At 46.4% G+C, this 16,027-nt stretch overlaps 4 protein-coding genes across 4 annotated transcripts; 2 read left to right on the forward strand and 2 right to left on the reverse strand.

The window, feature by feature from the left end:
- Nucleotides 1-1,449: 1,449 nt before the first annotated feature.
- Nucleotides 1,450-2,079, reverse strand: M421DRAFT_77276 (uncharacterized protein; the record flags this gene model as incomplete). The annotated part of the gene is made up of 1 exon (XM_033597307.1): nucleotides 1,450-2,079. One exon carries the CDS (start codon nucleotides 2,077-2,079, stop codon nucleotides 1,450-1,452), a length of 630 nt encoding a protein of 209 aa, XP_033442975.1.
- Nucleotides 2,080-2,808: 729 nt separating this feature from the next.
- M421DRAFT_409510 (uncharacterized protein) lies at nucleotides 2,809-5,319 on the forward strand (the record flags this gene model as incomplete). Its single annotated transcript, XM_033590368.1, has 7 exons — nucleotides 2,809-2,837; nucleotides 2,886-3,473; nucleotides 3,516-3,913; nucleotides 4,082-4,167; nucleotides 4,472-4,527; nucleotides 4,672-4,705; nucleotides 4,796-5,319. Exons 1-7 carry the CDS (start codon nucleotides 2,820-2,822, stop codon nucleotides 5,317-5,319), a joined length of 1,704 nt encoding a protein of 567 aa, XP_033442976.1. The 5' UTR covers nucleotides 2,809-2,819.
- Nucleotides 5,320-5,373: 54 nt separating this feature from the next.
- M421DRAFT_77205 (uncharacterized protein) lies at nucleotides 5,374-6,036 on the reverse strand (the record flags this gene model as incomplete). The annotated part of the gene is made up of 1 exon (XM_033597298.1): nucleotides 5,374-6,036. The coding sequence occupies one exon, from the start codon at nucleotides 6,034-6,036 to the stop codon at nucleotides 5,374-5,376; it is 663 nt and encodes a 220-aa protein (XP_033442977.1).
- Nucleotides 6,037-7,103: 1,067 nt separating this feature from the next.
- M421DRAFT_10271 (uncharacterized protein) lies at nucleotides 7,104-7,757 on the forward strand (the record flags this gene model as incomplete). The annotated part of the gene is made up of 2 exons (XM_033586819.1): nucleotides 7,104-7,303; nucleotides 7,409-7,757. 2 exons carry the CDS (start codon nucleotides 7,104-7,106, stop codon nucleotides 7,755-7,757), a joined length of 549 nt encoding a protein of 182 aa, XP_033442978.1.
- Between the last annotated feature and the right edge of the window lie 8,270 nt (nucleotides 7,758-16,027).

Here is a 16,027-nt window from a genome sequence, read left to right on the forward strand (position 1 = left end):
ATCTTCTGTTGCATGGTGCCGCGAACGCCTCAGTGATATCGCGACAACGTCAAACAATCAACACCATGTGTATCTGCAATTTTTTGGTAGCAAAGTTCACCGCGCGCATTAGCTGCGCGTGTGTCTTTAAGTGCGTCTTCTAAAGTCATCGCGTTGTTGAGTTGTAGTGTTGAGGATATTTCGTTGTTTTGGTGATCGCGTGCGGAACGCGGAACCGTGCGGCACGAGCTCCGGCACGGTACCTTTCCTCGTCAGCCCCACTAAAGCCCTGTCGGGCATCAAAACCTAATCCTCTATATCAGCACATGCGCGCACTCATTTCCCCGCACTAACTGGCTCCCAGACTGCCAGAAGTTCAGTTCAGCATAGCTCACGGCCAGCAAGGTGAATATCCGATCGTCCCTATCCGCTATTCTCGGCTAACAAAATACACCTTAGACAGCCTTGCTTTCGCTACCGGGACACCGCAGATCCGATTCATCAAGGCCTCGATCGAACACGTCCTTTGCCGCAGATCGATCTATATCTGTGTTACAACAGTGTCACGTACAAAGCCGCTTAGCGCCCACAAGGAATCGCCATGTCTACAGAGGTATGCATATACTTCCATGTCAGATATCCAACCGTACTGAAGCGTGTACGCAAGACCGGTGCCCAGGCTCTTAGAGGGGAATACGAGACTATAGTGAATACCTTCATATTCAAAGGCGTGGACCATGATCGAGAAATCACTGGCAAAGGGAAGCTCATCCAGGTATACGATCCAACAAAGGATATGAGCACTGCGCCATACTGGGAATATGAAGACGAAAGCATACTGGATACAAAGGATGTCCCTGCAGGACATGAAGTGCGCATCGTGAAAGCTACCGTACGATTCCACTAGCTTCGATCAAGCCCAGGTGTCCTACCAGTCGAGAACCCTCCCTGAACCCTACAACTGCTGTTATCGAGATATCATGGTCTCGATTCTTCGGAATTAGTACATTCAAACAGTCTGTCGTCAACCCTCCGAGTTGACGTTCCCATTTCCATTGCTTGCTGGTCTGGATAGCGTGGGGAAGATACTCACACAAAAGACCGAGCTGGACAATCGGCGCCTCAGAGAACCTGTACTCAATTTCTACGAATGTTGTTAGAGTTCTGCTGCGTTAGGACAGATAATTTCACCAACCTCTTTCTGGTGGTATTACATCTCCATGTTCAAGAGATATTACGGGACTTGACACGTTTGTTGTGCTTCTTGCAGTATGTAACTCGGTCGGAGAAGCTTCCTTACTATCGTCTGCATTCTCCTCTGTTATCAGAACTGGTTTGGTATGTTTTTGAAGCCGTTGAGAGGATATGCTGCTCCATTCCGGTGCACGTTTCTCTATAACATGTTAGTCTACAATCAAGAGCGATGGAATGTTGAGAGTGACATGCCTACAACGTCTGACCGTCTCCTTTTTAAGCTACGTGCGTGTAATTCCCCCGGCCAATCAGGCTCTGCATCTTAAAAGACGAGTTAGCTACAATGTTGCGTGTAGGCGGCGAGGACTCACCAGTCTTCTCGGGTATCTGATGCTTTTTGGCAAGCGAATCTAGGGCGGGCGAAGAGAGAGCTTTCTGATTCTGCTTGAGATACTGCAGCAGACTTGTCCTGTCTTGTGCATTGAGAGATGCAATTCTGTGTTTGCCTAGACTTGCTGCGCACAGCATGACCAACGTCCGGTTGCATTGGCAACAGACATCACGAAGGAAGGTTTGGTAACACTTTCCCTCACGTGTTGTCTGTTTGGATAACAGGACTTTGATGGCGGAATCAACGAGCTCCGACTCTTTCTTGTCCAACCGCTCTAGAATGCTCCAGTTCTTTACGTTTTTCCGCACTTTCTCGGTGCATTCCGAAACAGCACTCGATTGCTCTGGATCTAACACCAGTTTACGTGCCTGGACTTCTGATCTAAGTGAATATAAAGTTTCTCTGCTGATGATCAGGAGAGTTTCCAAATCTGAGTCGTTCACATCCTCATAGCCTTCTTTCCAGGTGAAGCTACCCCTCTTTTCCGTGCTCAAGATAATGCACGGTGATTCCATCATTTGGTCCGTATGGGTCGTTGAAATGATTGAATCTAGACAGATCCACATAGGAAGGGAAGAAATAGACAATTGAGAGGGCAAATGGATGGCAATGTCGAGGTACAGAATCATGGGTCAGCGGCAGGCGAGGGAGATGGATTAGGGTAGTTGCAGCACGGGCACCTAAAGTTGGTGCACACGCGGTCTCAAGTATCGGAAAACATATGATTGGCTTCAAATGTTTGACGATAATTCATCCACATCCAATAGATCAGCACAACAGTTCCGTACATGGCATAGCCAAAAGAGCGGGGAACGGAAGACCAGGACGGGAACTTAGTGTAGTATTGAGGCGGAAGTGGCGTGGCGTTTAAGTGGCATCCAAGACCTTTCATAGGGTCTTATCGGGCGTTGAGGGTTCGTTGAAGGGCACGTAGATGGCTCGTTGAGGGGGTGTTGAGGGGATGTTGAGGGGGCATTGAGGGGGTATTGAGGGGGCATTGGGGGCCATTTGGGGCCGTCGTGACTGGAGATTGCAGGGACCGCTCGTATTCGACTGACATCTGCTTTTTGAACCCTGTAATTGCGCACTGATGCTGCTTTCATCGCATTCTCATGACTGAACAATTGTGTTAGATATTTAATATGCAAAACGTACCATGCACACCCCCATGAGGCTGTAAAGTCCTTCAGTCCATTTCCTCACCGCTTCTCAGTCCTTCACCGGTGACGCTCAGGTATCTACACTGAGTCGAGAAATGGCTCAATCACAGCCGGTATGTGCCCCTGTGATATACTTTCACAAGATCTCATCGTTTCGCTAGGAGAAACATCCGGAGTACTCATCCACAGAACACTCTTCGACCCCCACAGTCGACACGACACACAAGGCGGAGCCCCCTTGTACTCCTCGAAGGGTCATCGATGTCTTCATTCGCGATGGAGTCGGCTATGTAGAGGTGGCTCTATACCGTGAATCTAAGGCCATTAATCCCGAGCGAACAGTGTATGAACATTTCCCACAAACTTTCACGGTGGATGTGTTCAAGCAAACATTTGTTGGGCCTCAGCATGGAAGATTACAGGAACAGCTTAACGAGAAGATCGCAGAGCTCAAAAGTAACGAGGCAGGAGACGAAAAGGCCAGTACATGGAACCAACGACTTACATGCTGGCTTCATTGTGTCTTTTTGTGCTTCCCAGCCGTACGAGAACGCTCGAACGGCCGCCCACCTGATCCCATCCAAGTGGGTGATATGGAACGTCGCAACACCATCAACAAGGATGACACCGACTCTCAGGTAGCCTCAGGGTCGTCTGTTGCAGAACAAAAGCGTGTCTCACGACAGCCTGACCGCGTCGCTATGATGGGATGTACGTGGCAGGTCGCATCCACGGAACAGTCCGATCAGGTGAGTGCCTACTGCTCACTAATACTGGCTTTAGCTCACTAGAATCTACAGACATCAACTCAGCAGCTTCTTCCGTTTCGACCCACGACTGCTTGCGACAGACAATCTGCACATTCTGTCAATACTTCACTTAGCGTGGGAGACACTGTTATATGGGTTGAGTCTCTTAAAGCAACACGCTCAGGGGTCTGGGCGACGAAGATACTAGTGCGAAGAAATCAAGAGTGTCTGTTCTTAAGAAGAGACATTAGCTTTGAGGAGCTGTGCCTTGGTCGAGAAGATAACATCGAAGGGGTTGTCGGTTCTTTCGATTACTCCATAGCCTTAAGTCTGCATTGGTACAGAAGAGATGTCCAGTACGCTATATATACTGGACCTCCGATAGAACAAGTGGTAGCTGCTTCACAATACCGCCAGGTATTGAAGAAAGGTGGCATTGTGTGAGTAGCGCCACGAGGAAGTGGGTGTAGTGGTTCGAGCTAAATTGGAAGTAATATCAACACGTCAAATGTACTATCTTGACTATGGCGATCCCCCTTTCCCTAGTGTTGCCCAAAAGATAACATCCCTGAGGTTGAGAAATGTGAATCTGCTTATGGCTACTGTAGTAGTAATCTTGTAATCGTCAAAAGCTATGAGTATGTGTCCCATTCCGATCCCCGTACAGACGCACTGTGCACGAATCCTGACAAGGGTGCGTCAGTGCCCGACGTGCCGTCCTAGTGAAGCACGGGTAAAGACCAGAAGGATGCCGAGGACAGGTCGTTTCTGCATTGGCTCCTGGCCCCTGTCAGCATGAAATTGAGCCAGACAGCACTAGATTTAAATCACCCCAGACCGCCGGCCACTATCCTTGAGCAGATTCTGAGTGAGATCGAAGACAGTAACGTGTGAAACCACTCCGCCAACATGTCCTCCAGAGCCCAGACTCTGTACGCCTGCGATCGGTATCCCCATCCATCCAGAGCTGTTGAACAGTCACTGACATCCAGTGACAGATGCCGTCTACGCAGGACACGATGCGTCCTCGGAGAAGATGACAGTTGCACCCAATGTACAAGAGCAGATCTTGAGTGCGCATTCTTAGATCTACCCAAAAAAGTAGCGCGAAAACAAAAGAGAGCGCCCAATTACAGGACAAAAGGCCCCACTGTACCATCTGAAGAAGACAGGTTTAGCAGCTGCTTGAAATGCCAAGAGAAAGAAAGTCTCTTGCAAGATTGTCTCAGATCGTAGGTCCTCCTGAAGCTCAACCATGAACCTAAACTAAGGAGTGCAAAGCATTGTGATGCTATCGAGTACTGCAACTGAGTCCGAGACAGGCACATCGATTTTCGACGGAGGAGCAATTGGTAATGCAGAAGCAGATTCCCAGATGAACGCCATCGTGGACTGTATTCGTGCTCATAACACCGCGCCTGTTCCCCACAAGACATGTACTCTCGACCTTCCAGTTTACCTGTCAGAATTCAAGGCTTCAACGAGGGTCAAGATATGCCTGCCAATCTTAGCAGCTCGTGGTTTGGCTTTGAATTCACTGGGCAGCATCACCGGCTACCTGACCGCGTTCAGATGGTCTCGATCTTGCAGTATTCCAGTCCGAACGGAATGTCAAGAGCTTCTTGAAAGCCTTGCAAAAGTAGCGAAAGATCTATTGCCTGTGATTCGAGATGAAGCTACCAAGACCTTTCTGGTGCTTCTAAGCCGGCTGGGAGAGCAAGTGCTGTTGAAAGGCGTTTGGTTTGAGTTTTGTGGGTTAGGGAGCAAAAAGGCCGTCGTAAGGCATGAAGGAGAGATGCAGACGATAGATCTTGACGTCGTGGCCAAGTATTTGTCTAAAGGCTAAAGTGGATCGTCTGTTGGATTCTAATTGATCACTGGATTGAAGTGCTATGCTCTCCTAAACCCGCGCTTCCTCATATCGCTGATACAACTGCCCTAGATCTTTCCACTTGCCCTGATATCGCAGCACCGAAACAAGAGTATTGACGCTTATCAGCGTAGAGGGGTGATACCACCCGAGCTCTTCTATTCTACCTTCTAAGCACTGCCACTGCAGTGCCTCAGATTCTTCATACTTGCCTTGATACTGTAGCAACATTGCCAAGTTGCTTATACCAGTAAGTGTAGAAGGATGATACTTTCCGAGCATACTATAAAAGCCATTCAGGGATTGCTGAGTCAGCCTCATCGCCTGCTTATATTTACCTCGAAGTTGCAATACAAGCGCCAAGTTGCTCATGCTCGTCAGTGTATCCACATGGTACAAACCCATCAGTATCTTGCTCCCACTTAGTGCCAGGCGACTCAGTTTCTCCGATTCTTTGTATCTTCCCAGATGCTGAAGCGCTAATGCCAAATTGCTGGTACTTGTAAGCGTGAAGGGATGCAGGGAACCTAATGTCTGCTGAAATCCCTGCAGAGCTCTTCTATTCGATACCACCGCTTCGACATGATTTCCCAGGCTCGATAACACCCCAGCTAGGATTTCTACACTCAAGAGAGTTCGATAATCGTACGGCCCCAGCACTCTCTCTCGCACTATTAGCGCTTCTTTGATCATCTTGTGCGCCATGTCGTAGTTCCCTTGCCTCCATAGATACCATGCCACATTCGTGGCTATCTGCGCCCATGCTTCCCATGACTTGGGAGTGACCGGGGCACTGTTGTAGGCGAGGTTGGCATGGGGAAGCAGCTTGCAGCATTCGCTCCAGTTCTCATACTCCCCAGTAGGAAATTGTTGTGCTAAGCTCTCAAGGTAGGGGTCGTCTCTGTTGCTTTGCAGTGATAGATCGGCATTCGAGTTGTTTTGTAGCTTATTCGTGTAAATCTTATCTTGCAGGCTCTTTGAAAGATTATGCTTGATCGTGATCCTTGTATAAATGTTCAGCGTCCTAAACTTGAGATGTTCAAGCATGCCCGGCTTGTAGACCTCGAAAAGATCCATGTCTTGAGATAGAGGTGGCATCAACCGCATCAGAGGGATGAGAATTCTTTGAGCGCAGGCCTTGGAAAAGTAGGTGGCTGACAGAACTTCGATCAGTGCTGTGAGAACGGGCTGCGGTTTCTGCGCGGCTGTAGGCATGTACTACGGGAATGGAAATTGTCAGCCTGGCACCTCAGTTCATACGGTACACTGTGAACTGCACCTCACGTGACTGTGTTAGTCACCTGCTTACTTATCTGGTTGTGTATATAATTGCTCGCTGTAGCTCCCTCAATACAACAACCTTCTGCCTCATTTGTATCTGCCCTATGCTCCTACATCTGACAGTTATGAGCCCGGTATCCCCGCACTACGCTGCGATACTCAAATAAGATTGTTCACCCTTTTTTTAATTGATTGCTATACACGCTGTACACAAAGTACACGTCGTCCCTACAATCCTCCTATTGTTGCATGCCTGCTGTCGTCGCAACCTTTTGAGATTATATCTTGTCTACTAAGGCCATCTCCACGCCTCTAGTACTTTTGATTGTTATACACGTTGTACACGTCGTCACTGCAATCCTCCTGTTGCTGCGCGCCTGCTGTTGTCGCATTTACGCAACGCCGTGAGAACCAGTTCTCACACTTCGAGGTTTTACCTTATTTTCTCTGCCAATTAGCAAGGCAGCTCTTTTGCCACTATGGCTACTACAATCCTACAAGGTTCCGCGGACTGGATACCTTGGTACGCTGCCAAACGACGATACGCTACGATCAAGGGCGTATGGCAGTACTGCGATCCTGATTCAGCTACTCCGTCTCCACCACCTGTTGCAGAGCCATCTGATGAGGCCTCAGCGGACAAGTGGAAGATCTGGGAGATCAAGTCTAAACGCCAGGAGTTGATCTAAAAAGCAATTGGTGAGGTCAATCTTGAGATCCTACGCACTGTCGCTACGTCACACGTCCACCTCATTAATGGGGCGGAGCACGACGATCCTCGGAGTCAGCTTACGACGCTCCGAAAGCATTTCAAGGTCACAGACCAGCAGCGCAGGCTAGAGCTTGCTGCCAAGTACAGCGATATTCAGAAGAAGCCAAAGAACCAGAGCACCCAGGCCTGGCTGGACGAATACTCGCAGATCACATCTCAATGTGCTCAGGAGAGCATGCCAGAGATGACAGAGACCCGAGCACAGTGGCGATTCATCCATGCTGTACGGGACTTAGGAGATGAGGCATGGGCTCAAGCCCAGTTCCTCGCCATGGAGCAAGGCGAATCAAATGCCCTTCTGCCAACTCCTACCCTGCAGGATTTGATCAGCCAGTATCAACGAACAGTACCTACAGCCTAAAACGCAACTCAGCTACTAGGAAGCTTTACATCTCTGTCTATCACGGAGCCTAAGCTAAACGATCACCTGAAGAAGGACTAATCAACAGGTCAATCAACGTGCGTCTGTGGGCTCCACCCATCAGTACTCCAGTGCTTCACTCTCAATCCTGAGGCTAAAGGCAGGTTTAAGGACTTTAAGCCTAGCACAAAGGCCTTATCTAAGCTTGTTGTATCCTTTCAAAACAAGGATACGCTTAAGAAGGTCAAGAAGGCCTACAAGGACGCCAGCATACGATGGACGTTCGACCTAGAGAAAGCTAAGGCTGAGATAGCTAAACGCAAAAACTCCGCATCACGTCATGCTCATCAGGCCGATACTGCTTCAGACTGTAGCTCCGATGGATACGCGTCCAATACAGCCTGTCTCAAGCAGCCCTTGCAGCTGCTGCAGTCCAATACTGCACTATCGCTGCACGCTCAATCGCTGCAGCACCGATGGGTCATGGACCCTGGATCAGACGTTCATATCTGCAACAAGGCAGGATCTAATTAGAAGCAGACAAAGCTTCCTTCCTCTTAAGACACTGTACAAGCAGGCTGTAACTTGTATTAGATACAAGCCTAGGGAGAGGTAACTCTTAACATAAAAAGGGGCAATCAGACAGCCTCAATCACGCTTAAGAAAGTAGCATATATCCCAGGATATGTAGCCAATATCTTCAGCCTAAGCTGCTGCAAGAAGATCCACTTCAATTTAATAACAAACACGCTCTTTAGGGAGGATAAGTCACTATCTCTCTTTATAGACCTTAATTAAATTAGAGGTTACTAGTTCTTAAAAGCTCAAGACGCCAAACAGCCTTTTCAGGCTATGGCAGCTGCTTCTACTCAAGCAAAATCACCTCAAGTTGTCACTGCGATGAAAGCTCATCAGCTGCTTGGCCATCCAAGCCATCAGGCTATCGAGCATCTTAAAAACTCCACAACTAGCCTCACATTAGGCACCAACAGAAAAGGAGAACAATGGACAGATTCTTGCATCCCTTACATTAAGGGCAAGATAAAGGAAGACGTTAGTCGACGTCCTTAAGCTGACAAGGCTTACCGCCCTTTCTACCGCATCATTGTGGACATCATTCAGCTCCAAAAGCATGGCGAGGCCTGCTACAACAGTGATGTATGGGCACTACATGCAGTATGTGAGTACACAAAACTACATGAGATCTGTACTCTCAAGGATTAACACAAGGCTACTGTTGTTCCTGCAATCACACGTCTTATTAACAAGATTGAGCGTGTATATGGCTACCAAGTAGCTATAGTCTTCATGGACGGAGACGTAGGATATGGACGAGCTGAGGCCAGTTTAGGCTCTTCTGCTCAAGAGATCCTCTCATCAGCTGGCATCAAGGTTGAGACAAGGTCTCCTGATACTCCTGCACAGCTAGGGGGTGCTGAGCGAGCTAGTGCTATTATTGTTACCGTCGCTAGGGTTCTTTGTATCCATGCTGGTCTACCAAAGATGTTGGCCAACGAGCTAGTCTGCACAGCAGCAAGGCTGCTCAACATCACGCCTACGAGATCTATTGACTGGCGCACACCACATGAGATGGTCACTAGCGTCCGCCCAGACCTCTCTCAACTCCACGCTATTGGAAGCCGTGGATTTGTGCTCAACAAGCACCTGGCTAGAGGAGATAAGCTCGAAGATCGCACTTTTGAGGGATTCCTCCTCGGCTATAACGCCTCGAACATCTATCGAGTATGGCTGCCAGCCACAAATCGCGTCATCCGCGTACGCGACGTACGCTTTGTAGACGAGCTTTACAAGGATAAGCCGTCTGCTCTACCTGCAAGGTCTCATATCGTCAAGACTGCACACATTCCTGAGGAGGAATACGATAGTGAGACTATCGTCGTCGCTCAGCCAGTGCGGCAGCGACAGGCTGCAGTTGCTCTAACTCCTGCACAGAAGCAAGTACAGCAACTGCCTTCTCCTACTACTACTGCTCGTAGTACACCTGATTCTCACGACTGTCCTGATCCGGCTGAGCAACAGCTATTTCAGGAGTCCTCTGCTGCTGCACAGCACATGACACCTAGGGGGTGGAACTCTAATGAGAACCCTGATGAGGACTCAGATACGATCAGAGCTGATACACCTGACCTAGTCACGCATGCGCCATACGTCCCAGATCGACATCAGAACAACGCTCCTCAACGACGAGATCCAGATCTCTCACAGGACAACATTATCACTGGCAGAAGACGCCGCCAGGCGCACTTCATTAAGGCTAGTCCTTTGACTAAGTACTATGCCTTTGCTGCTATTATTTAGCAATCACGTAAGGCTACTTCTCTTGCCTCAGAACTTAGGATCAAGCCTGATCCTACTCGCCTTCATCGAGATGATCTTCCTCCTCCACCACATCACTGGAAGGAGCTCCAGCACCACCTACACGGGAAGCAGTTTACAGCTGCTGCCTATACTGAGTTTGGTAACTGCTGGAACAAAGGCACCTTTGCAAAACTAGATATCACAGTCTCATACATTGATGACGCTGTACCTTTGATGTGGGTTTTTACCTACAAGTTTGATGAGGATGGCTATCTACTCAAATACAAGGCTCGCCTTGTAGTGCGCGGGGACCTGCAGGAGCAGTACGGCGATACCTACGCAGCCACTCTAGCAGCACGGCTTTTCCGAGCGCTTATGGCCCTTGCCTGTGCCTTCAACCTCAAGGCCATGCAATACAATGTGCCAAACGCCTTCCTCAACGCTCTGCTAGATCGTACTCTATATGTGAGAACTCCAGATGGATTTCAGCACAAATACGGTCAAACACTGCAACTTCTACGCGCTCTCTATGGCCTCAAGGAAGCTCCTCGCCTGTGGGCAATCCACTTCCAGGAATCGCTTCGAAAGCTAGGCCTACACCCTGTTCAGGGCTTTCCATGCCTGTGGATGAATAATAGGGTTATTCTCTTCTTCTATGTGGACGATATCATCATCCTGTACCACATAGACTATCAGGAGGACTTTCAGCAGCTTGAACAGCAACTAATTAAGCTCTACAACCTGCGCCAGATTGGCGATGTTAGATGGTTCCTTGGTATCCGAGTTGAACGCGTCCTGGCTAGCTGTTAGCTCTACCTTGTTCAGGATGCTTTCATTAATAAGGTCTGCACTGAGTACAACCTTATCCGTACTGATAGTAGATACCTATCTACGCCTCTCTCTTCTACTTTAAGGCTATTGCCTTACAATGGCCTTTCAGAGCTATTAAACACAAAGGCCTACTAACGCCTTGTAGGCAATCTTGCGTACATTGAGGTCATGACTCGACCTGATGTAGCACATGCTCACTCTGTCCTTGCAAGGTTTCTTACAAACCTAGGACCAATACACCTCTCTGAGATTAAGCACGTGTGGCAGTACCTGTACGGAACTAGGTACCTAGCCATCAGTGCTTGAGGGGGTGAGCCTACACAGACCTACGCTACCAAGATTAATTCAACTACTCCAACATTCTTTGGTGCTGCTGATGCATCATTTGGAGATGACGTTGAGACTCGTCGATTGTCTGCTGGATACGTGTTCATGCTCTATGGCATGCTAATTGACTGGAAAGCTACTGTACTTTGATCAGTTACTTGATCTACCACTGAGGCTGAGCTGTACGCTCTCTCAGCTGCTGGCGTTGAATCACAATACTGGGATCGCTTCTGCCGCAATATTGGCTTTACGCTGCATACCAAAAAGGCTCTCTAGTGTGACAATGCACAGACTGTACGCCTTGTTCAAGGTGATGCAGATCGCATCCAAACAAAGCTTCGCCATGTTGATATACACCAGATGTGGCTTTGCTAGGAGGTAGACTCTGGAAGAATCGCTGTTGAGTGGAAGCCTACTGCTGAGATGCCTGCTGACGGCTTCACAAAGCTGCTTCCTTGACAGAAACACGAGAACTTTATAGGCCAGCTTGGCTTGAAGGACATTCATCACTTAATAGTCAGGGACTCTCCTTGCCCTCTACCCCTTAGTTAGCTAAACTAGCTGCGCAGTATGCGTAAGCATCTCACTCTCTTAGTATTTTTCCTTGTTTTGTGAGGTTTCTATCCAACATGGAATCCTTAGGGGGTGTGTTAGCCTAGCACCTCAGTTCATACGGTACACTGTGAACTGCACCTCACGTGACTGTGTTAGTCACCTGCTTACTTATCTAGTTGTGTATATAATTGCTCGCTGTAGCTCCCTCAATACAACAACCTTCTGCCTCATTTGTATCTGCCCTGTGCTCCTACATCTGACAGATAAGATCCTTCATGACGAAGCTAATGATCTCCTGGTTCTGGAATGGTGTGTATTGATAACGCGTGTGGATTTTGATGGCACGCTTTAGACTGTTCAAGCGGTTAAGGAGGGTTGTATCGGTGATACAGTCCTCCAAGAGTCCAGTGCGGGTTTGAGCAAACCATTCAAGGAAAAGCTTGATCTGAAAAGTCGTAGGTGCCTCTGTAAAACGTTGCTCAGCCATCGGCTTCTCTAGGATATGTTCCGAGAAGCTTAGCAGCCAGTTAGCTATCTTTCCTTCGCTTGTAGCCATGCGATGTAGAGCTTACTACGACCATTGCTCCATTGTGAACCTGTAGGAGTCATGACTGGATTTTATAAGGGCTCTCTTAATATCCTCAGAGCTGAGAGGTTGTGGCGCTATCTCCTGTCGAGCGCGCTTCTTGAATGCCTCAAGATCGATCGCTCTGCCCGCTTTCCTTTTGATCATAGCGGTGAAGAAAGAGGTTCTGAGTTGTTGTTGCTGCGTCTTGCTCGTCGTAAAGGCAGAGGGATGGGGAGCGAGCAGATGAAACAATCTATAGGTGGGCGCCAGCAAAATATTGCAGTCAGCATCATGTCGGAGGTCGGCATATTGTAAAATTATAGACCAGAATCTTGTCTCCAGTTTGTATGAAGAAAGAGGGAGCAAATTGGTCAAGATGGAGCCTAGCTCGCCAGAGGCGTGGTTACCGAGAACGGGAAGGCGTACCACGGCATCCCCAAAACGGTCCCACGACAGACGGCGGATCGGACAGGAGAACTTGTTTTCAACGTCCTGTGGTCGTATGTGGAAGCCGAGGCAATTATTAATAATTATAAAGTACCTCACTGGCGAATGGCCGGCCCGGGCGAGTGACCGGATTTTGCCAAGATCACACCAAATTTCATACAACTTGCGATGTCTCAACGCAATAAGGTTTAAAGCATCTTAAAGGAATTCGATAAACAGCTTGCTATCTAGGCTCTTAACAAGAAGCGACTCTTACTATTTTGCGCACTGCAACAATCTACAAGGTGTTAGAAAGAACACTAAGATAATAACGTGCTAGAACACTCTTACAATATAATTGTAAGGTTAACTTAATAAAGCTAATAAGCACTAAAGAGGAGGTGATTGTGCAGCATGTTCTAAAGCTAGACAAGCGAGGATACCCACCTCAGCTTACTGATGTGGAGGATATAGCCAACTCTCTACTTACTGAGCGCTACTAGCCTCCTGTTGGCAAGAACTAGGCTAGCACGTTTGTTAAGCGTCGCGTTAAGCTTATAGTTAAGTTTAATTAAAAGTACAACTACAAGACAGCTGTAACGACGCAAGCAAGAAGAGAGATATCCGGAATAGGTGTGAATCCGCTACGAGGCATATGGGAGTGCTGGGATGATAAGAACACCAGGATATATTCTCTACACCTATAGGTCTTGTATAAAAGGATATAGAAAAACTACTCTACAATGCTACAGTTCCTTGCTCCTTATATATAAGGGTTTAGTGGCAGTTTAGTGTGAGCTTATGCCATGCGACAAGGGCCATGGTCATGAGTCGCTAGAACCGTATCCTAGTGGTATCGGGTCACTGTTCGTAGAGCGTTGTTACAACAGCCCTCTGTAAGGATCCTAAGGTAATCTAGGGCTAGTTCTGCCTAGTAGAGAATACTAAAGCTAAGTATAGTATCCTAGATAAAGACACCTACAACTTTAATAAGTCTAGGTTTATAATAGGCGTTATATTGACTAGAGCTGTTGTCACAGGCCATAAGCATTAAGGAAGGCTAAAGACAGTACAGCAGGGCAATTAAGAGTGGACTAGCATTATCTAGGGCATTAACACGTTAGGATAGAGTATCCTACCCTTTGTTATCTTCTATAGCAAGCGCCACCTCTCTCTCTAGTACAAGGAGCTGTCTATACCTTACAACTAGGTTATTACTTGTAAAGAAAGTAGGGGAGGGACTAGACTACTTTCTTCCTAGTCTAGAAGGACCTAGATAAATCTAGACTAGCTTTGTCTAAATAGGAAGCGTATAGCCTAATAAAGGTAAGGTAGGGTTATGTAATATAATAGACAAGTTATTATATTAGATACTAGGTAGATATTCCTAGGCTAGGTATAGAGCAAAAAGAGGGGGGAGAGGCAGAGGTATTTATACTTCCTCTCCTCTGTCTGTATTTCGAAGTAGAACGTTCTAGACTCCTCTAGGTAGGTCTACTTAGTAATCTATGCTTAGTATTGCTGCATATGCATCAGGAAAAGTTTTTCTGTTGTCGAAATCAGGAAATCGTGGCATTGTACTGTAGGCAACAGTAGGACTTGTAGGCCTACAATAGGTATTTAATGTGCATTTAATGTCTAGCTAATTTTAAGCTAACAGCTCTAATAGCTATAATAACTCCTAATCCTGCTATAATAGTAGCTCTACTTAATAAACTATACTTTTATTATATTAATATACTACTAAGTCTCCTTTTTAAAATAAGCTATTAAATAATATTATAGGCCTATTAATAGAATAGTTATTAAGTATAGAAGGTTTTAAGCTTAATATTCCTTGCTAAGACACTAAGTTAAGATTCTTTACTAGGGCTCTAGCAGCCTAAACATTAGAAAATATAAGAATATTATTTAAGAATAGTAGGTAAACTAAGAATTCTACGCCTAGACCTGCCTATTCTGCAGTGTGTGCTTGTTAGCAGGTGCTTTGTTGTGTGCTGTTGCAGCTGCTACGTCGTGTGCTGTTGCAGCTGCAGCTGATACATTGTGTGCTGGCGCAGCTGCAGCTGCTATGGTGTGCTGTTGCAACTTTAAAACACAAACCTTTAACAAACAAACCTTTAACGCTCTATAAGTTGCGTTGTAGTAGGCCTACAATAATAATTTTTTGCTTATTTTAAAGCTACAATTTCGCTCTATCTGTACATAAAATTTTGCAATTTTTAAATATTTAATACTAGTGCTAACGTAGATTATCACCAAGCCAGCTATATCACCAAACCAGCTATTTTCTCTTAGCACAACTAACATAAGTTACTATAACTATAACTACTTACTATTAAATAGTAACCTAGCATACTACGTGCTTGTATTAGATTTAGAAGATATTTCTATACCCTCCTAGCATATTTGTGTGTTGTGTCTAGTTTTGCTGTAGTTCCTACAGCGCTAAACAGTTAACTAAGCTCCTAGTTGACCACCTCTACCCTAAGTCTTCTTAGATGGCTGAGCTGCTACACACGCCTCAGCAGCTACCCGCGATGCTGCTAGGCCATACTCAAGTGTGCCACCATGCTGAATCTGCTTTCTCTTACGCGATTTTCTCTTAGTTATTACTGCTAATTGCTCTTTAAGCTCTTGCACGCGGGCCTTAATAAGGACGTTTTTGTGTAGTATCTCTTTAGCCCCTTTTATAAGCTTTAAGAACCCCTCTTGTGCTATACTTAGTAATTGTTAGAAGGAGTTGCTTATAAGCTTAGATTAAGACCTAAACTTGTGTGTATTGCTTAGCGTCTTAGATTATTACAGTATTTTAGGTAGAGGTACTGCTAATAGGGTATGTAGCTGCACTTTAAGGCAATCTTACACTACCTGCATGTTAGTAGGAATAAGCCCTAATACCTTAAAGGCCTTTTAGTAGTTAACCTTTATAAATATATTAAGGAACACGTCCCTAAAGGCTAATAGGAAGCCTTCCTTATTAATATAGAAGATATATTAGCATGCTAAGTCTTAAATATATTAGGAGTACTTACGCTTTAATAGCAAGAAATAGACTATATTAAGTAGCTAGAGGATGTGTAATAAGTAAGGTAGTATATAGAGAGTAAGGATTTAGTTCTCTAGGTAATAGTCCTTAAACTCCTAGTTAAGATAGCTCTTATAGCTGTCTAAGATAAGTAACCTATATACTCCTACCTAACACGTCTTTATATATGTGTTAAAGTGCTTTAACTACTTAAGG

The sequence above is a fragment of the Didymella exigua genome (genome assembly GCF_010094145.1).
Source record: "Didymella exigua CBS 183.55 unplaced genomic scaffold M421scaffold_61, whole genome shotgun sequence".
NCBI lineage: Eukaryota > Fungi > Ascomycota > Dothideomycetes > Pleosporales > Didymellaceae > Didymella > Didymella exigua.